General features: G+C 41.8%; 1 protein-coding gene across 2 annotated transcripts in view; it reads right to left on the bottom strand.

Moving 5' to 3' along the window:
- Positions 1–411: 411 nt before the first annotated feature.
- Positions 412–27,195, bottom strand: part of ANKH (ANKH inorganic pyrophosphate transport regulator) — a 179,985-nt gene continuing 153,201 nt past the window's right edge. Inside the window, exons 10-13 of one of the 2 annotated variants that reach the window (XM_006117083.4) lie at positions 17,218–17,347; positions 15,293–15,416; positions 14,505–14,604; positions 412–11,801 (exon numbers count right to left, since the gene is read on the bottom strand). In XM_006117083.4, the coding sequence (XP_006117145.2) occupies positions 11,685–11,801; positions 14,505–14,604; positions 15,293–15,416; positions 17,218–17,347 (471 nt within the window). In that variant the 3' untranslated portion in view covers positions 412–11,684. Of the gene's footprint in view, positions 11,802–12,898; positions 12,949–14,504; positions 14,605–15,292; positions 15,417–17,217; positions 17,348–27,195 lie in introns of those variants that run through there. The other variant, XM_025181659.2, reaches the window with a different exon arrangement.

The following is a 27,195-nucleotide window of genomic DNA, read 5'->3' as shown; positions in this document are numbered from 1 at the left end:
TCTCACTGACTTCAGATTAGGTATATTCATCTGGCAAACGCACACCCTTAGCTGGAAAGCAATTGAAAGTGTCTGAATTAACATCTCCAACAAAGAGTATATTTTGCTTATTTGGTACAAACAGGGAGATCGTTGTTACATTCTTGGATGTCAGACTAAGAAATTAAAGGAATCTGAATCATACAGAAATTTTGAACTTTACTCAAAGTAAAATTAGAATATGAAAGCTGTTTGACAATCTTGGAGCACAAATCCAAAAAAGAGGAAAGCATTGATCCTTTAACAATGCAAAAACATATTTCTATTGTAAATACATAAACAGCACTCTATTTTAATGCAATATATACTTTATGCTGACTTTAACAGTCACTTAAAGATTGAAGGCTGTACAAACATTTTTTTATCTTGATTAAGTAACCCTACAGATTTGAAGCAAAACAAAATCTGGATATTAAACAAAACTGACAACTACAGCATATGTACAGATTATATAAGGGTTTTCTTTTTGTTAAATCACCTGGATTTCTACAAATGTGACAATGTATGAGGTAACTTTTTCAGTTTCTAGGATCCCTGTACTATCCTTTCAAATAGTGCTCTGACTTGACACCTAAAGTCTTTGGAAAATTGACTTGTTTAAACAATACAAGCTATGTGTACTCTGGCTTCTTGTGCGAGAACAGCTGTTCTCACACAAAAACTTGCTGGGTGGCTACACTGCACGCATGTGCTTGCAAGTAAATTTACAGTCTAGTGTCAGAAAACAGGGCTTCCTCTGGAAGAGTTCTTCCTCTCCCCATGAGGAATAAGCCCTCTTGCATAACAGGGCAGTGTAGACAGGCAACATGAATTTTTGAACAAGAAACCCCTATGGCTAAAATGACTGTCAGAACTTTCTTGCACAAGAGAGCATCCACACTGCCATAGATGGTCTTGTGCAAAAGCACATGCTAGTATAGACATGCTCTTGTGGAAGCCTTTTTGCACAGGAACTCTTCTGCAAACAGTTCTTGTGCAAGAAGCTGCCAACGTAGATGTAGCCTAAGGGTTGCCATTCATTAAAAGTCTTTGAACTTGGACTGAAAAGTATCTGGCCCTGAAAGACTTCTAGTGGTGCACATCTGAAATGAAATTATGAAATACACATCTGCCTGGTGTTAGTGTTTAGCTTTCTTTGAATCATGCAGAAATGTAAAAATTAAGCTCTTTTCCCTAGAAGTATGTTAAGTGCATAGAACTGGGTCATATTCATATTGTAGCATCCCTTAAAGCAGTGGACGCCAACCTTTTTAAGCACAAGCTCACTCTTTGAATTTGTAACTCGAGGATCACGCGCAAACCCAAGTACCCCTGTCCCACCCCTTCTCTGAGGCCCTGCCCCCTTATTCTGTGAAGGTGGGATACACAGGAGAGGGACAGAGTGACATCAGCCCCCCCAGCTGCTGTCTCCCCCACCCTGCATAACAAGAAGGCACCCAGAGAGCAGCTCCGAGGCACTGGGCTGGAGCAGCAGGGCCATGGGGGGGGGGGGGGAGCAACTGAAGTGCTAGCACTTAACCTCCCAGACAAACTAATCGAGGTCAGCAGCTCCACGCAGGACCAGTAGATCCTCCTCTATGGGTTGGTGACCACTGCCTTAAGTAAAGTATGGCCTGCTGGCCAGCCTGGCATTTCCCCCATTTTATCATGGTGTTGCCAAAACCCCAGCTTTTCAACAACAGCCTCATGACAAAAGCTGTGCATGTCCCCTCCCCTTGCACGAGCAGGCTGTTCAGAAGTAGCAACACTCTTCAGTGGGAAGTTCATCATAATACCCTTGGGCTGTGTCTACACTGGCATGAATTTCTGGAAATGCTTAAACTGGAATACTATTCCGTTTTTCTGGAAAAGGAGCGTCTACAGTGGCAGACTGCTTTTCTGGAAAAGCCCTTTTTCCGGAAAAGTGTCTGTGGCCAATGTAGACGCGCTTTTCCAGAAAAGAGCCCCGATCGCCATTTTCACGATCGGGGCTTTTTTCCGGAAAAGACTACTGGGCTGTCTACACTGGCCCTTTTCCAGAACAGTGTTCCGGAATAAGGACTTATGCCCAAGCGGCAGCAGAATAATTTTTCCGGAATAGCAGCTGATTTTGTACAGTAGAGCGTCGTTGCTTTTCTGGAAATTCAAGGGCCAGTGTAGATAGCTCGCAGCTTATTCCGGAAAAGCGGCTGATTTTCTGGAATAAGTGGCCCAGTGTAGACACAGCCTTGTAGTAGGCATGTAAGCTACTACTCGAGTAGTCATCTACCCATAAGCTTAGGGTTATCGGGTAGTCTAGTCACTACTTGCTGCCCCCCCCCCACTTGCTGCCTTTGTTTCAGCCAGCTTAAAAGCCAGTTCCCCCAGCCCTGTCTCCATGGTGCAGGAGGGGGAGGCAGAGCTGCAGTGGTCCCAGAGCCAGCACAACCCAGGACTGCTTAGTCCCAGCTCCCATGGCCACTGGGAACTAGCCCTACTGTGGCTCTGCAGTTGAAATGTAGTAAGAGCTGGGCTGCCTGTGTACTTCACTCCTACTACAGTTAAACTTCAGAGCCACAGCAAGGTTAGCGAGCACACACCCCCCCCCCCCATCGACTAATTGAGTAGGCAACAAATTCCATTGATCACTCAATTAGCTAATTAAACACTACTTCACCTCCCTACCTTGTGTGCTACTCCTCTCTTAAAATACTTATTGTGTGGTACCTGCGCAGTCAGTTTTTGAGACTCCAAAGGCACAATTAGAACACAATGTTAATTTACAGGCATTGCTCTGGTGCTGCTCCTCGTCATTTCCAAGTACCCCACCACCACTAGTGATGCTCTCCTCACAACAGCCCCTTAAGATGTCAACCTGCCTCAAGCCCTTTACTGAAAATGATTCATAGCTGCTAGGAGTCATTTCTCGCCGAGCACTTTAATAGCACCTGTCCTGACAGGCCATCTCAATACTAATTCCTTGCTGTGAAAGCGATTCTCCCCCTTCACATCCATCAGTAGGTGGTAGGGTGAGGTTGTGGCTCCCCTGCACAAGAGCATGATGAGTGGAGGGAGGTCATGTGGAACTTGCTTCCTAGAGAGAAAGGGGCAGCTGTAACATCTGCCCTTATATTGTCCACCCATAAAGCTGGGGTTGTCTAATACCTGCAGTGAAGTCAGGCACCCAGCAAAGGAATGAGAAAGGAGAGGGTCTTTCTGCACTGGCCATTGGAGTAAAGCCATACACATTCTGCACACTTTTCGAGTAGCATAGCTCTTTCACTCAACTGAGATATCCAGAATACCCCTAGTGCTAGGGAGAGCTGCTAGACTGCACTGCCCATCCCCCTAAAACGAGCTCCAGCTGTAAAAATCCAGAATTGGATCCCTCAGTGTTTAATTGTAGCTCCTGTTAAAAGGGAAGGTTTTCTCTACATCCTCTGAAGAGCTGGCTCCAGGAAAGAACCCTACTCAAATTGCAGGTGGGGATGGAAGGGCAAAGCCTGAAGCTGCCACGGGAAGAAAAAAAATTGTCTCTCTTAAGCACTCTTCAAAAGTGATCAATTCCCAGCTTCCTAGGAGAGAGGTGAAGTACTGGAAGGGGTTACTTAGAGTGATGGTGGACTCTCCAGCCTTAGAGATTTTTAAGTTTCGGCTTGACAAAGCCCTGGCTGGGTTGATTGAGTTGGGACTGGTCCTGCCTTGGGCAAGGAGCTTGACTTGACCTTCTGAGGTCTCTTCCAGCTCTAGGATTCTTCTCCCAAGGCCTGCAAGGAGGAATTTCCATCTTTTTCAGCAGACAGATTTACTAGCCCACATCACAGAGATCTGTTACCAAAAGCACATCTAAGAGTTGCAACCTGACATTCCATTTCCGGCTCAAAAACTGACAGATCAAAACTTTACTTAAGGGGTAGTGGGGTTATAAAACACCACCCATCATTCTCATTTCTTTGTTCTTCTCAATTAAAAAATAGAGGCTGGGGTCCTAGGCTTGTGCGTTTGCTATACAGTAAAATACAATATATTGCAGCAAGCTCAGGTCAAGTCTTGAGTTAAGCAAAGTGCACTTCCAACTCGGTTACTTCAAAAAAGTGATGGTACATTAGTCTGTATGAACAAGCTATTTTTAATTAGTCACTGTTTTTAAGATCATTGTTTTATAAATATATTCTATCTGCAAATGAGGTGAACAAATCAGTAACTCATAAGAGAACATCAAAGTTACTTATGATAGCCTCTCCATTCCAACGATACCTGGGGGGGGTGGAGGAGGGGAAACCACCTCATTTCTTAGCCTTTATATCCAGCTCCACCATCCTTACATTAGCACAGCTCTTGAAAAAACAACATTAAATTCAGTGCCAGTGATATGGTGTCAATCCTTGTCGCACTCATGCACACACACTCCACATGATCATTCTAGTTCAAAGTTATGTTATTTCAAAAGAATTGTCAACCTTTTCTTTCTTGTGCTTGCGGGTAAAGCAGATATTACTCCAACTATAAAATAAGGCGCATACTAATATTTTTAGTTGTCTTTGGTACCTGATTTATTCCTCCCCCCACACGTAGTGGAGTCTTTATGATGTGTTTGGGGGGATTGAATAGGGAAAAAATAATGACAAGATTGCTTGTGGAAATGAGATTTCTCTCTCCTTTTCTAGGTAACCTGTTATGCTCAGTCACAAATGAACATTTTCAGATGTGCTTTTAAAAGTAACATTGGCCCCTGGAATCCAAATGATATATGAAATGGAAATGAAATTGGGTAGCCTATTTCAAAATTTGGCACGGTCTACACAGCACTTATTTTGAAATAACTTGTTATTCCAATGACTTCCTTAATCCTCATACAACAAGGTTTACAGGAAGTCAGAGTAAGAAACCCGTTATTTCAAATGTATTTCAAAATAATGGGCTTCTTGTGTAGACAGTGCATAACGGATGTTATTCCAAAATAACACTGCTGTGTAGACATGCCCTTAGTCTGTCCTTTTTTTGGTGGCTTTCTCTAACAGACACAAGGGAAGATTCTGAAGATGACAAACAACAGATAAATTGGTGACAAACTACTAATAAATATAAGACCTTGAGTTGAGCCAATAATACACTCTGACAAGATCTTGTATTGCTAGAGAGCAGTATTTTCCCTGATGGGGTCCAAAATCTGTAAAAGCATATAGAAAGCAACAGTATATTTCTTTTATATTTTGCCCATGAATTTCTTGGTGATTATAGAAAGTAGAGATTGAATGCTGGAGTATTTGTGTTTGCCCTGTCAGACGGAAGTAACTATGTCACAGCTGTCATGATTGTACCTCTATGTCATGACACTGCATCAGTGTGTGACTGAATCAGGTCTCAGCTGCCAATATAAGTGTGAGAGCATCTACTTCCTATGGACAGGAGATGAGTAATACCATAGACTACTGAGATTGTCCCAAATATAGAGTGACGGGTAGTGGAAACTCTTGTCAATGGGGATTTGCAGGGCTTGATATTATTCATTTATTTGAACTTGTGGTGGTAACAGTCTGATTTTAAAAATAAAATAAAATTTTTGAAAAACGGTAAGGACCAACGACTATAGTGCCATGTGAGATGTAATGGTAGGCTAATCGTGGGATCTGGGAAAAGCCCTTGGTCCATTTCAATAGAAAAATCAGTAGGTTTTTGCCTTCTGCTGATCTAACATTAACACGTCATTCCCCAAACCACATACAGTTTTGCTTGCAAACTGTAAAGGCTTTAACTTTTGGCCTAGTATAATTCTGCGTGAGTATCAGAGTGCAATGCTTAAGCCCTGTTCTTGCCAAACGCTGTGGCTCAGTTAGTATTAATACCACAGCAATCATGTAGTTTGTATTCATGCATCAATAGCCTCTATTACAGGGATGGAAAATAATTTTTGATGGGGGGGCCCACCCCAAGATTTTGGAAAGTGGCCAAAAGCCACACTCTTCCAAGATATTAATGGAGGAGACATGGGGTCTGGGATGGAGGTTGCGTGCAGAAGGGACCTTGGGGTAAGGGATTGGGGTGCAGGAGGGAAAGTGGGGTCTGTGACCTAGGGCAGGGCCTGAGGTGTAGCAGTTGGGTTGCAACTTCGGGTACCAGGGGATATTGATCTAGAGTACAAGAGGATTGGGATACCGGATCTGGGAGGGGGGTATGGGTGCAGGAGGGGGGCAGAGGATTTGGATATGTTGAGTGGGTGGGGGGGAGCAGAAGGTTGGGGACTGGAGGGGGTGGAGTGCCAGGAGACTTACCAGCCAGCAGCCCTACCAGCCTGCCTGTAGAGCTAAATGCTTGCAGAGCTTAACAAGTTTCTCAGCCAGCCAGCTTGGCAGCTGCACTAGCAGTGGTGCTTGTGTGAATAACTGAGCAGGAAGGGAGGGGGGCATGGTGCTTTGTATGTTGCCTGTTATTCAAACAGGCAGCTTCTATGGCCAGAAGCTGGCCAATGGGGTTGTGCTGGGGGTAGGAGTTATGCTTTAAGCTTTCCCCCCTCCGTACTCAGTTTTTAAAGAGAAACAGCAGCCCCACCATTGCTTTTCTAAGCAGTGTGCAGGGCAAGCAGGAGAGCCTGCTAGGAGCTCCCTTCTACATCCGCAGGCCAGATCTGGTGGCTTGGCCACATTTTGCCCAGGCCTGTTCTATTAGCTACGTCTTGGTAGTAATTATAAACAAACATAAAGGGGTTAGGGAGGTACTGTCCATTGCTAATGAAACTGTAAATTAAGCACTGATAATCCACGGCTCTGTTTAATCTGTCACATTAGGAAAATAAAATGCTTAGCAGAACTGACACTTTCATTTTATAATTCTCAAATCCCTGCAAGATGACTTTAAATGAACAGAGAATTTTGTAGCCTACCAGTTGCAGAGAGAATCTGTAGCTGCTTCTAATCAAAGCAAGATCAAGCCCTACCAATAATCCAGTAGTGCACTCTAGCCTGAGCAGGACGAGGCAGCTGAAATTGCCTCCTGCCACCAATGATGGGCCATTTCTAAATACGGGATCACCAGGCTCTAACAAAGCAGAAATGAAAGCCATCTCACCATGCTGTTTAAATAACAGAAGCCATCCTTCAAAATGTTGGATTTGAACAAGTAATCTTAAAAATGATAAGTGCTTCTCATTCATGGCAGCTTGCCATGCTCTCCTGGTGTCATCAGCTGACTGCTTATTTTAGACCCCTTAGCTGTGTCTAGACTGGCAAGTTTTTCTGCAAAATCAGCTGCTTTTGCGGAAAAACTTGCTAGCTGTCTACATTGGCCGCTTGAATTTCTGCAAGAACACTGACTTCCTACTGTAAGAAACCAGTGCTTCTTGCGGAAATACTATGCTGCTCCCGTTTGGGCAAAAACCCTCTTGCACAAATCATTTGCACAAGAGAGCCAGTGTAGACAGCACAGTACTGTTTTGCGCAAAAAAGCGCCTAGGTTGGCACAGATGCTTTTCCGCAAAAAGTGCTTTTGCGGAAAAGTGTCCATGCCAATCTAGATGCTCTTCTCTGCAAATGCTTTTAACGGAAAACTTCTCAGTTAAAAGCATTTGCGGAAAATCATGCCAATCTAGACGTAGCCCTTGTGTGTCTGTGAGATGCTGCCATGATTCAGCAGAAAATAATACTAAAGCAGACAGCAAGATTTGTTCCTCAAAAGGAAATAGTTATAAGACAGCAAAATAAGCAAAAAAGAAAACCTGCAATCTTCTGTAATTCCCCCATCCTATGTCCCTGCCTGTGGAGCACTAGCTACCAGGCAGACCATTTACTTATCTTCCTTGCACATCTGTGCCACTAAAGGGGAAGTTGAGCTGTTTACTGGGAACCATGTGGTATCCCATCACTCACTTCCAGGTAATCTAGTCTAGATCCTTCTTTATCAAGCCCATGGTTTAGTAAGTGAGAGAAAGCTGCCATAAGCGTAACGAATGCTCCTTCAGTATCAAAGAATCTGTAAAGGAAGTACAATAACTCTGTGTATATATTAAATATCCACAAATATCTAAAAATCATCAGCACTCATCTCTTGTTTTTAGACATGTAAAGCATGTTCACACAGTCTTAAGCTTGAGCTGTAGAATACAAACCAGTTTTGTTCTTCTTGTGTTATGGTTTAATATTAATAATTTAGCAATTTCCAACACACATGAAAAGGCTAGCATCTCTCTACAGATTCACTCATGAAACGACTGTACCTAGTTCTTCAGCAAGGGGATAACTTTATATCTGCCACAATAATAGCATAATAATAATGAAATAGCCATACGTAGGGGAAGCTACTGGAATTCAACAAAGTCCTTTTAGAAAAGAAAAGGTATTGGGTAAAATTTTCACAGACACCTAAATGATTCTAAACTATGGACTTTCATTGAGAGTTCGGTGCAAAACAATCTTTTGAAAATTTTACTCATGAAAAATGCCAAAAATAGTGCAGAAGAGCGTGTTTTACATAATCCTCCTATGGGTGTCCATACAACTGACATGTGTTCATTGCAGTACAGACTAGATAGCCCACTGTTTCATGATGTTCTAAATTATGTAGTGTAGAAACATGTCTAATTCTGTAATAATACAATTTAAGGAAATGCACAACACATTGGAAATGGTATCAAATAGTCATTACACAAGCCATGCAGTGCTATAAAAGTATATCTGAAATCTAACTCAAACCCTTCTTTCCCTTGATCACTGATTTTTCTAGATTCATCATACAAGGAATATTGAACATTTTTTCCTCATTTGAAAGTCACTACAATGATACTAGCTGAACACATTCAGTTGTGTCATCAAGATTCTGGTATTTGCATACGCTAAAACTTTTAGCTAAACAAAAAGCTTTAGCATTTAAATATTCATTTTTAATTTTTGCTGTTTTTATAAAATTTTTAACTACATAAATATTTAAAGCTCACAACTATTCAAAAATACTGCTGCTTAAATTTCTAGTCAGGTACCAGCAGAAATATTACAATAAATTATTTTCTTAGTTTAGCTCTGCTTTTGTCAAAAACACTGTATGTTGCAAATTTGAACCCAGATGTATCAGATAAAACAAAATTATGGCAATAGAGATTAGACCTTGAACTGGTCACTGTAATTACATCAATCTATATACAGGGTATATACACATGGCTGTGTGTGTCTACACTCATGAATTAAGTTATATGTGCACTGTCTAATACCGCACAAAGTTGGTGAATGTATTTCTTCTACTATAAGAAATAGTGGGGGAAAAAAAACCCTCCTAATAGCATTAAAACTCATTACGTTTCACCTCTCCCGTGGCACCATTTTCAATAGCAATGGACTGATTTTTGCAACTCTCATTCAAAATTTCATTTTTTATCTTATTGCAGTTGTACGTATAACAAACAGTACAAACGATGCAAATAAAATGCAATGTTCATTGATACAATATGTTTCACTACTGGTATAACCAGTATATGAGAAAATATTGTATTGTATTATAAATTTTTTTACTCAACTTTGAACAATAGGAAGTGTATTGTAACCTAAAATAAATTACACATAATATACAATATATATATTTATACACAGATATGTATATATACACATATTGATATAACGTTTAAAATAATAATTTTAGAGTTGATCAGTTCTGTGAAGCATAAGGACTACTGAGTAAGTAATGTAGAAACTAAATTTGTCCATAATTAAATAATAATTCACTTCTAAAACTTACAAAAATATACTTTACTAAATAAAATTTAAATTCATAATTTACGGATGTATCATATAGGATGAAATTCATCCTAATACCCATCTCTCATACGAAGGTCCTCTATGATATTTAAGCCGTACTTAAGCCTAACAATGCCCACCTTGTTTACATGGCACAGCATTTCAACACTTATTCATGTGGCGAGCAGTTCTCCTCATTCCCATGAAACTCCTCTCACAAGGGCTACTCAGTGTGAGCAAGAATTGTAGAATTGGATTCTTAATGTGGGACTTCACCATTGTGGCAGGCACACAAATTTCTCCCACATTGATTTGGATTTACTTTTTATAGGGAATCAGGTTAAAGAAATCTCCCTATATATTTAGTACGGCTGCATGTATTAAGGGGCTACACTCTAAGCTATATGTATGTTTTTGAACAGATTGTAGAAATAATTGTGTAGCAAACTACTTTAAAAATTAATTGTACACAGAACTTATGATCAGTGGACCAGAATTTTGGTAAAACTTTTCTACACCTTCTCCCTTTGGAGAGATGGGCACATGTACATTGCAATAAAACACCCCTGGTGTCAGGTGATGGGGCTTACAGGGTCTGGGCTAAGGGGCCATAAATGTGATGTAAACCTCTAGGCTTGTGTTCCAGCCCAAAATCTACCTGAAACTGTACAGTGGCACACCCATATCCCAAGAGCCTTAGGCTACATCTAGACTGCAGGCTTCGTTTGGAAGAAGCTTTTCCAGAAGAGATCTTCCGGAAAAACATTTTTGAAAGAGAGCATCCACACAGCCAAAGCGCACCGAAAAAGCAATCTGCTTTTTCAAAAGATAGAGTCCACACTGATAGGAGGCCCTCTCGCATTTTAGTTGTGATTACTGTGGACAGAGTGGCCACAAGAGCACCTGTGCTTTTTCCTGGGGGCCTCTTTCGAAAAAACATTCTTCCGCATCCACACACGTCTTTTTCCGAAAAAGCTTATTTGAAAAAAGGCTTCTTCCTCGTAGAAAGAGGTTTACCGCTGTCGGAAAAACCTCTCCGTTCTTTTGACTTGGTTGAAAGAACGCCATAGCAGTGTGGACATAAGTGTAATTTTTTCCGGAAAAACTCTGCAGTGTAGACATACCCCAAGTCAGCTAACACAGACTAGCTGCGGATGTTTTACTGCAGTATAGACGTACCCTTAGACACACATGCACCACTCCACCAACTGTAGCATCCTCTTCCGGAAAGGCGAATGGAAACTGATTATATGGAAATGATATGCAAGACTTGGGAACAATGATCTATAAAACTTCTTAATGTGTACCATTTTGGAAAAATCTTCCCCCTCAGATAATTTAAGGAAGGCTAAAGAGCATTTTTGTCCTGTATTTCTCGCATCCCTTTTATTATTTTTATATACCATATGCTCATTGGAACTCATGCCTTCCTATCTTGTTTTGTAATAATATACAGCATAACATTGAATGAGGAGTGAAAACAAATCATAATGGCCCACCACAGTACATTTGTTTAGATAGCAAAATCATTGTCAAGCAAATGAAATAAAGTTGCATTTTCAAAGGCTGTTTTTAAAAAAAAAAATACTCAACAACAAAAGAAAAAAATTGATAGAGAGAAGAAAAGCAGCAGAGTCAATGACACAGACACAGAGGGCTTTGGTTGATAAATGCGGATTGTCCAAAGAAGATGAATGTGTGAGAAAAATGCCCTTTTGTATGATGCAGCCATATCTTTTGAGTTTGCATGGAGCAAGAAAACAAATTCAATTGACCAAGCAAAAGCAAAGACCTTTGTTTAGGTCCCTCATAAGTGTGAGCATACTCAGTATGCTAGAGAATTTATCTGAAGCCTTTTAAATCAAGGCCTCTTCATTACAAAAATAAAAACAAAAAAATAAGTATGAGAGAAGAAAAGATGCTGAAGTGTCATTCTATTTGTCCCTGCAGAGAACAATCAGGTCCCATTTATTATTCATTCTCTTCTCTCATTTCTACAATGTCTGTCATTTCTTCTATCTGTGGTATGTCAGTCATTGCTGAGTCTTCGCCTTCCGTAGCTGTCTCATTTTCATTCCGCTTCTTTTTCTGGGTCAAAAAGAGGTTGTACTCATAAGCATACGGCCATCTATACTGTTCATTGTACCTTAGCTCAATCCTACAAATGTCAGGCCTTATCAGAAGGAATGTGGTCTAATGTTTAAAATACAACATTCCTGGCTTCCAACTGTTGGTATACTACTGATTTGTCCTGTTAATTTGGAAACTTCCTTTAACCTCCCCATGGATCTATTTTGTTCTCTGAAACACAGGTATTATTGTTACCTCTCTTGGGTGTTGAGAGACAAATGTTTGAGGATAACTGTAGGGAAAACACTGTACATAAAGTTAAAGGTGGTGTTCTAAATTCCAAAGTGTCACAAGACAAGAGCACAAGAAGTAAAAATAATGACATCTACTAGCACTGCAACATTCCTCTCAAAAGGCAAAAGCTGGGGCAGGGCAGGGGATGCATTTGAACAAGGCCGTGTGTCACATACCTTTACCCAGAGGAAATCTAGGTCACCAGGAAGTTAAGTCATCTGTCCAAGCTCATAGCATCAATGGCTCAGCTGGGAACAGAACTTAGAATTCCTGTGTCCTAGTTCAGAATACTTAGTATTGTCCCTATGAGAAAGTGACAAAAGCAACAGCCAAATTTATGGAGTGTTTACCAACTGACCCAAGCTCTCTACTGACAGGAGGAGCTACTGTCAGTATGAGGCAGGCCACTTGTATTCCCAGTACTTTGCTGTTGAGCACAGGTGGCTTAATGTTGTTTTTTTTCAAGACAGTCCTATGATTCGTGCAGCATGTTTTGCATGAGTAAATCTAAAATGCCTCAGCTCCAATATGAAAGAAGCTAAAGCATCTGTTCCTTATTTGTTTCTCAGCAGGCTGCCCAATCTTTATGGAAAAGATCTGTACAACTCTCCCGTCAAACCCACTGAAATGACTGATTTAGCTGCGTAAGATTGCTTTGGTGTTGTATACAGAAAACTGGCTAATGGCTCCCAAACATTTTACCTATATTTAATCTTTTAGCTGAAAATAAACTGATATGCAAAGCTACTGTTGGCTGTGCAATTACCACATTGGCTGGTGAAGAGATCATTTCAGATTCACTGGACTTGTAATATTTATACCTGTCAGGCAAATGTGGTCATCCAGATGCTGTTGTTACCACTTCATTACACTACAAAAATAAAGTACTTAGTTTGAAAATTGTGGCGGTCAAAAATACTGTAGGAGATGTGACAATGCAAATAATAAAATTATTAGCATAAACAGAAATTTGTTGTGAACTACAAGCCAAGAATAGCTTGGGATATATGACTTCTCAATATCGCTAGTGAATAAGATTAAGCACAGAGAAACAAAGGTTTTCTATTTATCCACATGTTTACTGCAACATGGGGTGAGGTAATATGAATTTCTCTGTTCTGCTGCTGGGCATCCAGCCTGTTCTTAAGGATGTGTAGTTCATAAGGAGTGTATAGTTCATAAGCTTTTAGGTAGGTTCTGATTTCATAATTTTTTGACAAAAGCAAAAGTGGTAAAAGTGAGCAGAGCTTTTTGATTTTTTTGCCTAAATGGAAATTTCTAATTTTTTTTTTAAAGCAGCAAGGATTCTTTTCTTTACACTCCCTTCTCTCTACTCCCCCAGTTCTGTCTAGCTAACTATATGATTAATGCTGTGCTACTTTTAACTGGAGTTACGTGCTAAATATCTCGTGCAGCATTCTGAAAAACGTATCTGTAAGGGCTTAATGCTGCAGGCAATCTTATGCATGTGGAAAACCATCCTTATGTGGGGATTCCCATTGGCCCTGATCCTGCAAATATTCCTACCAATGCATAACTTTTTCATATGAGTCCTCACTGAAATCAGAGGATCTAGTCATGAAAAAACTGAAATAAAGAGTGGTCCTGCAGCACGTTACAGATTAACACAAAATATAGATGGTATCATGTGCTTTCATAAGCACAACCCACTTCTTCCGATGAATGGAGTAAAGGGTCCAGTCCCTGGAAGAAGTGGGTTGTGCCCATGAAAGCTCATGATACCATTTACATTTTGTGTTAGTCTCTAAGGTATTGCAGAACTATTTGTTGTTTGTTAAATTTTTTTCAGTTACAGACTAATATGACTACTCCTATGAGACTTCTAGTCATGTGAGTAAAGTTAAGTGTAAGGATATATTGGACAGAGGCAACTGGAAGATGCATGGGCACACTGTATCAGAAAGATTCTCACTTGCTTAAAACTTGCAAGTTCAAGTCTATACGTTGTACATATGTGTGTTTGTGTCCATGAAAGTGAAAACCCATTTCCATCCAGTTAAGTGTATATTTTATTCAGGGTAAAAATAAAGCTAGCACTTTTGTGCCTACCTTCTACGTGATCTTTACACAAAAATTGTGTTTTCTATATAACTTGTCATTTTGCATAGTAATTATCCATGTTTATCATGGTCACTGGATTCTATACAATAGCGTTTCTTAAACTGTGTTCTGCGGTATACTGGTGTGTGGCGAGTTGGAGGTGTGCCTTGGAGAACAACAGAGTTCAAAATGGACACCCTTAAAGGGGCAGGCAACTTTTTTTTTTGTTCAACTTTCCCCCAGACCTTTTTTTATTGAGCAATTAATCGATCAATCAATCTTTAGTGTTCCTCATAAAAAAATATTGTTTGGTGCTCCTTGGTCTTAAAAAGTTTAAGAAACACTGCTATACAATCAATTTCCTACCTGTTTCCGACAGACGTAGCAAGCTGCTATTGCAACCATGGTAGATTCTCCTACAAAACCAGCTAAAAGTGATCCTACTCCTAGGGTGGCTCCATGGACCCTAAGAATGGCAAAAAGAAAAGGTAGGGTTTTAAAAAAAATAAAAATAGAAAATTACAAGTTCAGTAAAATACCGAACCAATATATTTTAATGAATGATTTCTATATAACGTATAACGTGGCAGGTATTTAATATTCTCTGGAGTAAAAATCTAAGTGGTGGTACTCAGAATAATTGATATTTTACAGTAGTATTTGATTCCTAAATAGTCTAATTGTCCAATATAATCTTTTATTGCCCAAAACAATAAAGAAAACCAAATTCTGTCCCAAGGCTAAATATAGAATTTAATTTAGAATGACAGCTCTGTTGTAAAAAGTAGCTAAAAAAAAAAATCTATAGAAAACATGCCATTTCCTATGTAACTATTGCCAAGATTTTTCAAAAAAATAATTTCTATATAATTCTAGTAAGCTTTCATAGCAGCCTGTGGATATTGGTCTCTCTATACAGCCTCTATTAGCATCTGTAGAACTTTCAAAAAGAGCCAATAGTTACCTGTCTAGCTAGAGATAGCATGTGGCTAGCACTTTGAAAGTGATCATTTACAGGAGTTTGAAACTATCGTGGTTTTGTTTTAGTCTCTTTGATAGAAACATGTAGAGTTAAATAATGGCAGCTATTCAATGAAATAGGGATGGGTGGGGGGAGTGGCTCCATTAGAGCTGTGCTCAGTGGAGTAATTTACCCTAAGTAAGGCAGCACAATGAGACTAGTGATGAGGACGATGATGCGCAGCACTGAGCTGGGCGCCAATACAAATGTCTTCTTTAGTGTCATGAGCCAGCCAGTCAAGTGTGCTCTGACCGTCACTGTAAGAAAAGAGGAAGAAAAAACAATCAAAATATGGAACAGAAAATGAAGGAAGAGAGTTTTTCATGTTAATGATACTGCTGATCTCTTCTGGAAAGTGCTTTGAGATTTGCTGGTGAAAAGCACTAGTGAAGAGCTGAGGATTATTATTGCTAATAATACTATTTATTTAGATTTTAGCATAAAAAATAGCAACATCATCACCCTTGTTTATAACTGATTTGCCCAAAGTCCAGAATTGTTTTGGTGTAAAAAGCCATCAGAGGTACAGCAAATATCCCTTAGTGTGAAAATGTCCTGTTAAAAACATTTCAGAATAAGATAGTTTGACTCCATTAAAAACAAAAGTGTGTGTGTGACATTACCGTATTTTCCGGCGTATAAGACGACTTTTTATGCTAAAAAAACATCCCCCCAAAATCGGGGGTCGTCTTATACGCCGGGTATACAGGCAGTCCCCGACTTGCAGGTACGAACGGGGCTTTTCTCGCCCCGGAGGACACGGACTGCGGGACCTCGTGGTCCCGCCGCCTGTGTACTCCGGGGCGAGAAAAGCTGCTCCGCGTCTCCCTGGTCTGCAAACCAGGAAGATGCAGAGCAAAGCCGCGGAAGGGCTCCGGTAGCGGGACAGCCCAGGCGCGCCTGGGCTGCCCCGCTGCCCGAGCCCCTCTGCGGCTTTGCAAAGCCTCGGGGGAAGCCGGCAGCGGGGCAGCCCAGACGCGCCGCGGCTGTCCCGCTGCGCGAGCCCCTCCGCGGCTTTGCAAAGCCTCGGGGGAAGCCGGCAGCGGGGCAGCCCAGACGCGCCGCGGCTGTCCCGCTGCCGGCGTCCTCAGAGGCTTTGCTCCCGGTGTCCCTGGTCTGCTGGAGACGGTCCCCAGCAGACCAGAGGCACCGGGAGCAAAGCCAAAGCGGCGGCGGGGTGCCGTGTTTCTGAGGCTTTGCTCTGGCGAAGCCTCAGAGGCGCGGGACCCCGCCACGGCTGCGGCTTTGCTCCCGGTGCCCCTGGTCTGCTGGGGGACCGTCTCCAGCAGACCAGGGACACCGGGAGCAAAGCCGGGGAGGCGGAGGGGCGCTGGGGTGCTGCCGGTTGGCCTCTTAAGGGGGGGTAGTCTTATACGGCGAGTATAAGACGAAAACCTATGTTTTAACTAGAAAATTAGGGGGTCGTCTTATACGCCCAGTCGCCTTATACGCCGGAAAAATACGGTAATAGAAATATATCTTAAATACCTATTCCATATGATAGGTGCATTCTTCTCATTAAAAATGCATAACACCCTTTTATGTCAGGAAGAAAAGATACCTGTCTGTCATGTGGGGAACAGACCCCATGAATTAGAACTTCATACGTGGAAATTATAATCCTTATAGATCTTTGCTTTTTTATATATAAATACCCCCATTGGAGGACTCTATATAATGTAGCAATAGCACACCTAGGCTATAAAGTTTACATGTCATCATTATCATATTTGAAGCAAATATTTTGGTTAGTAGTGTAATAAACATTCACAAAAACAGGAAAGAGAGCATTCAGTTTTATTCTTTGCACTGCAGTAGGATTTGTACGCCCTGTTCAGTTACAAGGTGTATTGATACTGTGCATTAGTCCAAGACATGGGGCAAACACACAGTTACTCTTGGACACACACACACAGTGCACAATGCATATTCTCAGGCATGTAGAACTGATACACATTGGCTTTTAGTTTTCCCATTGAGCCCATTTAAGACATGTACATACATTAATTTTGTGTCTGTCTACTGACAGACCCTTGCTACACCTTGCTGCATTTTTACCTGGAATTGGGAAAAAGGAGAAGATGCGCAAAGGGATGACACACAGCTCTGCAAAGGCAAAATCGACTCCAATTATGTCAACTAAAATCTTCTCTGATGTACTCGGAGTCCAAAACATCAAAAAGCAAAGCTGGAAAAGAGAATTGCATACACAAAATTAGGAAGCTTGCACACCAAAGCAAGGAAGGCGAGCAACAGAAGTTCAGATGCTAATCTACATCCTTAACTGATCACATAAGCATTTTCTGTGTTAAATGGAGGAAGAGCTAGGTGTAAGTACAACAACATTTGGTATTTCTACTGTATTCAAAGATCTGTAGTATCCAAGGATCTCAGAGGAGGTTATAAACATTAACAAATTAAGTTCTTCCTTGTAAGACTGGCAAAAATTATTGGTACAGATGGGTAAACTGAAATACAGGAAGGTTAAGTAATCTGCTCAAGACCACATGATGAATTGATAATCTAGAATTTTCCAGTCTGACTCTTAGCTACCCTCTTTAACTATTAGCTACAATGCTGACTCTTTACATATAAACTAATGACAGAAATGAAGCAATATAGCATACCAGGAAATCCCAGGCTCCAGCAGGTTATAATTCAGTCATAAATTAATCATTGATATACAGGACAATTTAATAAACTGTACCTTTACAATGTTTGGATTCTAGAATTTCTGGCTTCTTTGCACATAAGGGGCTAGCCAGACACTAATCTAAAGTAGAAAAGGTTGGAAGAAGTCTTCCAAGGAACTTTTCCGCTTACCAAGAGTAAGAACAATCCCTGCACTTGGTGAAGTGCTAGGCATTGATTGCTGGCATTGACTTCTATTGAAGTTATGGGTGGTTAGTGGCTCTGAATACCGGGCCCCAAATGCTTTTACCACAAAGTATAAAGCAGAGTAAGAAAAACAAAACTTTCTGACCTTCCCTGAAATTAATCAAATGAGAGCACTGGGGGGAAAAAACCACAAGTTCTTCCCGAAGTCCTAGAGGAATTAATGTACTTTTGAGGACTGTGTTCATATTATCCTCCTGAAGGGTGATGGATACAATTTCAAGTGGCTCTTAAGTATCGGAATGCAATACATTCCTAGCTACCTCCTCCTCTAACTGCATGGGGAGGGAGTGGATGGGGCTTAAGTGAGATAGAGGATCCAATTTCTAATTTCCTGCATGTTTCACATCTCAGGTGAGTGCTCTAAACACTGGGCTAAGAGCTATAAGATAGGCACCACAGCTGCTCTCCAGGCTGTTATGGGTGGAGTGAGAGCTATCCAACTCATTGTCACAAGAAACAACTTAGGGGCCTACATTACCAGACTCCAGGAAAGGGATTCCCAGCTGCGCTTCCCGGCAGCCTGGACTTTTGCATTAACTCTGTGAATATGTGAGGGTAGGACAAACCCCTCTCATCATCTCCTCCTCCTGGATAACTTAAGCAGCACCTCACCTAGCCTTCTGGCTTCTGTGGGTGGCATTATTATGCACCCCTCTCCGCCAGTCATCGTAGGGGGAAGCATAAGTACCTAACTCAGGCTTTGAGGATTACTGTGTTGCTGTAATTTTTGAGGTGCCTAAAAGCTAGGCATTGCAATGCTCAGTGCCCCAATCCCCAAGGAGCTTTGTGAATGTGGGCCTAATTTGTTTTTTAAGTACTTTGCAGCAGTGCTTTAAGCCTATTTTACAGCCGATGTTGAATTATCTGTTGAAAAATAAGTGTAAAGAGTAAGATGGAAGAAAGAAATGAGTCACTGTAATGTGAAAAGTGGAGATTTTCTGCTTCAGCTGGCATCTCTCTCGCGGGCAAGCAACTTGAAAATTCAGCATACAGAGGCCAATCAGAGCAGAAGTGATCTAATAACCAATGAGAATGCAGAGGTTTGCATGTGGACAGTACAAACACTAATAGCTGCTTAGTGATTGTGAATTCCTGCACTGTGGCCATCATTAGCAAGAGTGCTGTGATTTGCATATTGTATAGTTACAGTTATTGGGAAACCACTTAAAGTAACTATGCAGGAGAACTTTCTGCATTAGACTTCATAGGTAACTTAGAGCAGGCACAAATCAACCCTTTTATTTTATTGCCCATGCTCAGACACCCACAATGAAGAGAAATAGCCATAAAGTGAATTGTTCTTTATCGCTGAAAAATCAAAGTTTGAACAATGAAGTTTTAATTGCACTAACTTCAAAGCTTTTTTCTTCTTAGACGCAGATAGCTAGTCACCTTGAAGATGACCTTGCTATTAGAAAACCAGGGACTGAACTACAAAGAACATACACAATTAATGGAACTCTAATGTTTAACTTTTTCCTCAAATATTCCTTTAAAAGTTACAGTTATTGTATTATGTTTAAAAAAGAAATAAAAAGTATGACATGATAAAAGATTGAAATAAATTCAATTTTCTCCAGTAAAAGTTCTCTCAATCAAACTCACTACTCATGGCAAGCAGTTTTTCTCCTTTCATGGTAAAAGAACATACTTTAAAACCAGCTGAATTTTGCAGATGACAAAAGCTGTAATTTTTAATAGCAGTATAACCTCTAGCTAAAACTGAAGCATTCTAGAAAAATTAAGCAAATGCAATCTATCCTAACACCTTCAAAGATTTATAGCAACATAATTCCCTAAAGATATAGAGAACAATTTCTACTTTCTAAATGAAACAGGAATTTTTCAGTCATACATTTTTAATCGTTTGGAAAATCTGTCATCCCTGTATTCAAAAGTGACAACCTGACTGTAACTTCAATGCCAGATCTTTGTTCCAGAGCTCAGGAACACATCTAAGACATCAAACAAAAACTATTCCTATGAATTTAACAAATTAGAATGAATTAACTTCATCATTCTTGTATTGCATATTAGTGTTGTAATGCTGTTCTTACAAGATTGGTACATCATTTCTTACACTGAATAGTGGCACTTGCACATTAGTTGCACAAAACAAAGCTATCATCAAACAGCAGCTCATTCTTTCACCAAAAGTATCTCAAATTGTATCTTAATGTGGCTAAAAGGAGAAAAATCATTTTTTCTTTAGTTCCAGAATTACTGTATTGTTCAAAAATACTACACTCAGGGTCCAGTTTTGCTCCCACTAAAGTTAATAGAAATTTTTTATTGACTAAAATGAGAGCAGGATCAGGACTATAAGCCCTACGCTGCATACGGTCAGGTGTATGTTTACATAACAACCATGAGAAATTCACCTGAAATCAATTCACGGTGGAAAAGTTAAATGGACTACTCATAGCAGTATATTTGAACATGAACTTAAGTGTTTGCAGGATGAGGGCTGAAAGCAGTAAAGCTACAAAGAACTGAAGCTTCTTTACTAATAACGTCCTACCATGCAAGCTAGCTTCCTAGATTTTTAGCTTTGCAAAACCAAGGGTAACGTTTATTAGATTTGCTACATACCTACAGTGGGCCAAGCAGCATGTAGAACACAGAGGAAAACAGTCCCTTCCTTATAGATCTTACATTTTAAACAGAAACAACAGCTGGAGACTTAAATCATTGTAGGACATTACACAAACTTCTTCCCCAATGTGTCTATTACAGCTATGACGTGTCTTTTTCTGACCATGTCTTTATTAGTCAATGAGCTTAAAAAATGTGTATGGTGACTGTCAATCAGCATAACAGATGTATGCATAGAGATGACATGAATCACTAAGCACAGAGTGAAACTTGTTTAGGCTGAGAGCTTATTATTAATGGAGTAATACCTTTGTGGAGATCAAGCAACAGCATGAATTTTTATCATCTTACGGTAGGTATTATGGCAAGGCACTTCCTCCGTCTGGCTAGACGTAGCACTTCGCCCTCTGGTAGTGGTGGGACCTGGGGTAAACCAATCCTATTGGGGTCTTCAAACTATTTGAAGGCTTCAATATCTGAGATATTGCTGAGAGGATTATTCTAGAAGGGGGTGGGTGAGATTCTGTGGCCTGCATTGTGCATGGGGTCAGACTAGATGATCATAATGGTCCCTTCTGACCTTAAAGTCTATGAGTCTATTCTGGACAATGTGTGTGTTCCCGCTCTGTTTATTTAACAATATTGCCAACGCCACCAATGGGACAGCCCAAGGAGCTCTCCTCCAAACACTCCCCCCCCCCAATTTACAAAATACAAAACAAAGGGCAATACCTTTCCCCGCTCTCTTGCGAGGGTTTCAATGGCTAGATGTGGTAGATTTGCTCTTGCTTCTTGGTGTTCAGGTTGTGGAATTTTATAGTCAACATACCCAATGGCTTTTATTACTTCATGTGGCCCATGCCACGTGGCCAGGAGGTTGCTTTCAACTGTGGAGACAAGCACCATCACACAATCTCCTGTTTGGGATTTCTGAAACTTGGCTCAGTGATTTTAATTGGTCTGTTAGGTCTCTTGTGCTATTTCTATATGTTTCCACACTATGGGGGGTGATTTAGGCTATTTGGTTCCATATCTGCATCACATGCTCAATGATGTTCCTCCTCTGGTTGTAGTGTTCTTCCCAGTCATCCTTGGTAATGTCCATTGTATCACAAGGGTGTTGACCATATAGCAGAGCAAAGGGGAAAACTCTGTAGAAATCCGGGGAACCTCCCTGATAGCAAACATCAGGAAAGACTGGAAAGTATTCCATTTTTTCCATCCTGCCTCATCTATTTCCTTATCACGTTCTTCAGTGTCCTATTAAAATGTTCAATGAGGCCGTCCATCTGTGGATGGTAGATTGAGGTTCACTGATACGTGGAGCACTGCACATGCCTTTTATCAGTTTTGACACAAAGGGGGTTCCTTGAGCCATCAAGATTTCTTTGGTTATCTCAGTCAGAGGAAATTTGAAATCAACTATAATCTGGGACATGGTATCTCGTAGGAGTATGGCTTCTGAATATCGGGTGGAATAGTTCAGAATAACAAACACATTCTGATAGGACTGAGCCATCTTCTCCAGTGGGCCTATCGAGTCTATGGCTATCCTTTTTAATATGACTTCAATAACGGGATAGTGGTTGAGAGCCATGTAATTAGCATTTTGAGCACTAAGCACAATACCATCAGATCTCCACATAAACTCCTGGCCAAAAAACAAAGAAACAAACTTTGCCATATTAAATTGTGGAAGAAGATGCTCTACCTCTCCTTCTTGTATTTGGACTACAAGAGGTCCTTTTGAAAGGTCCCATGAAATATGGCCCTGAACTTTGGTTTTCCCCTCAACTGGGATTTCCTTCACCTCAACTATCTCTTTCTAACATTGTGCTACAGTGGATCATTGGCTTGTTCTGGATTATTGGCTGCAGTTCTTCTGCCAAATTTCTTAAATAGGAACCCAACATATTCAAATTCATAGGGATCTATTTCTATTTCATCTCTAGGACTGGTCTCAGTGGAACTGGGTCTAGCTTCAGGCTTGTTAACAATCTAAGTCTACCCTCCTCCACCAGTTGGATAAGACGGCTTACCTACAAGTGCGGCCTTTTGGTTCTGGGCCTGGTCCTCAATCTTTTGTTCATCTTCCTTTCTCACCTTGCTTTCTAGGGGCTACCTAGTTGCCGAGAAAAGTCCTGGGCTAATTCAGAGAAAATTGGGAGAGGGCTATCTACTGGGGCCACAGTATCAATCCTGGGATCGCTACTCTCTGCTGACTCATCCACCAGAAGTAGGTTTCCAAATGCTGGGAAGTGTCATCCTCTGGAGGACTGGATATGGGTGTGCAGGGACCATCTCCACGATTATGTTTGTTGTGCTCTCCTGAACTTCAAATTGTTTAGAGATAGCCAGATAGTAATTGACAGCCACAGGTACATAGGTTATTCCAGTGCATTTGGCCTGAGAAAGCTGGTTTCACCACACTAATTTCCCTGAGACTAATGTGACGGCACTTCCCGAGTCCACTTATGAAACGGTCTCTATACCATTCATCTGAACTGGCTGTCTATATATGTGGGGACATCATGACTTCTAAAAGGGTAATCAAGCCACATGGATCTTCACAATAAGTCAGGCTGCACTGCATGGGTGCCTTAATGTTAAGACATGGGGCAGCTACATATCCTCATCCTCCACAGACATAACATCTCTATCCTGCTCAGGACATCCTACTATTGGTTGGCCATTGAGTCTTACTCCAAGACCCTTTCTGTCAAGTTCATGAAGTCCTTTTGCTGTTCTTCAAAATCTTTCCTCCCCATTATAATTCTACACGTCTGGGCCTTCCGCGTGGAGTCTTGTCTCTTAATCCAGCAAATCTCTTCCCCAGTAACCTGAGAAAGTTCCTTGAAAGTTCTATAAAGGCAATTAAATCATCAGAAGAGGAAGGGTCATTTTGGCTTACTCTTCCCTTGTAGATCCGGTGAACCGTAGGACAAACTTGTAGGACAATCAACTGGTTACCTGAAGTGTTTGTACACTAATGCGAAAAGCCTGGGCAACAAACAGGAAGAACTGGAGGCCCTGGCCCAGACCAAGAAATATGATTTAATTGGGATAACAGAGACTTGGTGGGATGACTCGCATGACTGGAGTGCTGTCATGGAAGGGTATAGACTGTTCAGGAACAACAGGCAGGGGAGAAAAGAAGGAGGAGCTGCACTATATGTAAGAGAACACTACGATTGCTCTGAACTCCAGTATAAAGAGGGAGAAAAACCTGTTGAGAGTCTATGGGTTAAGTTTAAAGGAGCAAACAACAGCACTGATGTTGTGGTTGGTGTTTGCTACAGGCCACTGAATCAGGTGGATGAGGTAGATGAGGCTTTCTACGGACAACTGAGCGAAGCTTCCAGATCGCAGGCCCTGGTTCTCGTGGGGGACTTGAATCACCCTGACATCTGCTGGGAAACCTATACGGCAGTACACAGGCAATCCAGGAAGTTTTTGGAGAATGCTGGGGATAACTTCTTGACACCGGTGCTGAAGGATCCGACCAGGGGCCGTGCGTAGCTTGACCTTCTGCTCACAAACAGGGAGGAACTAATCGGGGAAGTAGAGGTGGGTGACAACCTGGGAAGCAGTGATCATGAGATGGTAGATTTCAGGATCCTGACCAAAGGAAGAAAAGAGAGTAGTAAAATACACACCTTGGACTTCAAAAAAGCAGATTTTGACTCCCTCCGAGATCTGATGGGCAGAATCCCCTGGGATGTTAACATGAAGGGGAAAGGAGTCCAGGACAGCTGGCAGTATTTTAAAGAAGCCTTATTGAAGGCACAGAAAGAAACCATCCCGACGCGTAGCAAGAGAGGCAAACATGGTAGGAGACCGGACTGGCTTACAGGGGAAATCCTTGGTGAACTTAAGCACAAAAAGGAAGCTTACAAAGAGTGGAAACTTGGACAAATGAACAGGGAGGAGTTTAAAGGTATAGCTCGAGAATGCCGGGGGGTTATCAGGAAGGCGAAAGCGCAAATGGAATTGCGACTGGCTAAGGATGTGAAGGATAACAAGAAAGGTTTCTACAGGCATGTTAACAAGAAGAAGGTGATCAGAGAGGGTGTGCGGCACCTAATGGATGAAGGAGGTAACCTAGTGACAGATGATGTGGGGAAAGCTGAAGTACTCAATGCTTTCTTTGCCTCTGTATTCACGGACAGGGACGACTCCTGGACTTCTGCGCGAAGTGATGCAAGATGGGATGAAGATGGACAGCCCGTGGTGGGTAAAGAACAGGTTAGGAACTATTTAGAAAAGCTAAACGTACATAAATCCATGGGTCCGGACTTAGTGCATCCGAGGGTAATGAGGGAGTTGGCAAATGTCATTGTGGAGCCTTTGGCTATTATCTTTGAAAAGTCGTGGAGATCGGGAGAAATCCCGGATGACTGGAAAAAGGCAAATGTAGTGCCCATCTTCAAAAAAGGGAAGAAGGATGATCCAGGGAACTATAGGCCGGTCAGTCTTACCTCGGTTCCTGGAAAAATCATGGAAGGGATCCTTAAGGAATCCATATTGAGGCACTTGGACGAGAGGAAAGTGATCAGGAATAGTCAGCATGGATTCACGAAGGGCAAGTCATGCCTGACCAATCTGATTAGCTTCTATGATGAGGTAACTGGCTTGGTGGACATGGGGAAGTCAGTGGATGTTATATACCTTGACTTTAGCAAGGCTTTTGATACGGTCTCCCACAATATTCTTGCCAGCAAGTTAAGGGATTGTGCATTGGATAAATGGACGGTAAGATGGATAGAAAGATGGCTAGAAGGCCAGGCCCAGCGGGTAGTGATCAATGGCTCGATGTCAGGATGGCGGTCGGTTTCTAGCGGAGTGCCCCAAGGTTCGGTTCTAGAACTGGTTTTGTTCACTATATTTATTAATGATCTTGATGAGGGGATGGATTGCACCCTCAGCAAGTTTGCGGATGACACTAAGCTGGGGGGAGAGGTAGATACCCTTAAGGGCAGAGATAGGGTACAGAATGACTTAGACAAATTGGAGGATTGGGCCACAAGAAATTTGATGAGGTTCAACAAGGACAAGTGTAGAGTCCTGCACTTGGGACGGAAGAATCCCAAGCATAGTTACAAGCTGGGGACCAACCGATTAAGTAGTAGTTCTGCAGAAAAGGACCTGGGGGTTACAGTGGATGAGAAGCTAGATATGAGTCAACAGTGTGCCCTTGTAGCCAAGAAGGCTAATGGCATGTTAGGTTGCATTAAGAGGAGCATTGCCAGCAGATCCAGAGATGTCATCATTCCCCTTTATTCGGCTTTGGTGAGGCCGCATCTGGAGTATTGTGTCCAGTTCTGGGCCTCCCACTACAAAAAGGATGTGGACGCATTGGAGAGGGTCCAGCGGAGGGCAATCAAAATGATTAGGGGGCTGGAGCATATGGCTTATGAGAGAGGCTGAGGGACTTGGGTCTGTTTAGTCTGCAGAAGCGAAGAGTGAGGGGGGATTTGATAGCAGCCTTCAACTTCCTGAAGGGAGGTTCCAAAGAGGATGGAGAGAGGCTGTTCTTAGTAGTGAGAGATGGCAGAACAAGGAGCAATGGTCTCAAGTTGTGGTGGGAGAGGTCCAGGTTGGATATTAGGAAAAACTATTTCACTAGGAGGGTGGTGAAGCACTGGAATGGGTTACCTAGGGAAGTAGTGGAGTCTCCATCCTTAGAGGTGTTTAAGTCTCGGCTTGACAAAGCCCTGGCCGGGTTGATTTAGCTGGAATTGGTCCTGCCTAGAGCAGGGGGCTGGACTTGATTACCTTCTGAGGTCTCTTCCAGTTCTATGATTCTATGAAAGTCCTCTCATGAGCCTGTCCTACACTAAGACTTCTATAATCACCTCTGTGCTGTGGATCTTGGGGCACACCCACTTCCCTGTTAGATGGATCAGGTCAAAGAGTGATGCACTCTGTGCTTTGCTGTTCTGGGTGCCTCTACTTGTGGAATCTCCAGGACCCATCAACTTGGACCTCCTTACCAGTATCTCAGCCTTCAACTGTGAGTAATCTGTAGCGGCTTCTGCTGCCATGTCCTAGTAGGTCTTCTAGGCTTCTCCACACAGGAAAGAAGAGAAGATGTTAGCTCATTGGTCTAGGAGCCAGGCTTCATGCAGGACCATTCTTTCAAAGGTGAGAAGGTATGACTCCATATCACCTTCCACCATCATTTCTTGTAGGTAACTGTTGGCCCTTAGAAATTATGTGTCAGAGTAGTCACGGACTTGAGCTGGTTCAAGACCTCCTGCAGGGTGATTTGATCCTAGGCTGTTTGGCTCATCAGCAGTTGATACTTTTCCTACAGTAGCTGCACCAACACGTTGGGTGGCCATCTGGATCCTGGAAGTGTCTTGTACTGCTTTGGCTTGCATTGGCGCCCTCACTACATTCTTCATTTTAGGGGTGCTACATCTTGCCCTGAGATGATTCACTGTACCAACAACCCCAGTCCTGACATCAAGATCAAGTGTGACAAGGCACTTCCTCCCTCCCACCAGACTTAGCACCTCCTACTCTGGTGGTAGCAGGGCC

Source organism: Pelodiscus sinensis, chromosome 2 (assembly GCF_049634645.1).
Source record: "Pelodiscus sinensis isolate JC-2024 chromosome 2, ASM4963464v1, whole genome shotgun sequence".
NCBI classification, from domain to species: domain Eukaryota; kingdom Metazoa; phylum Chordata; order Testudines; family Trionychidae; genus Pelodiscus; species Pelodiscus sinensis.
This window is presented reverse-complemented; position numbering and strand designations above follow the sequence as displayed.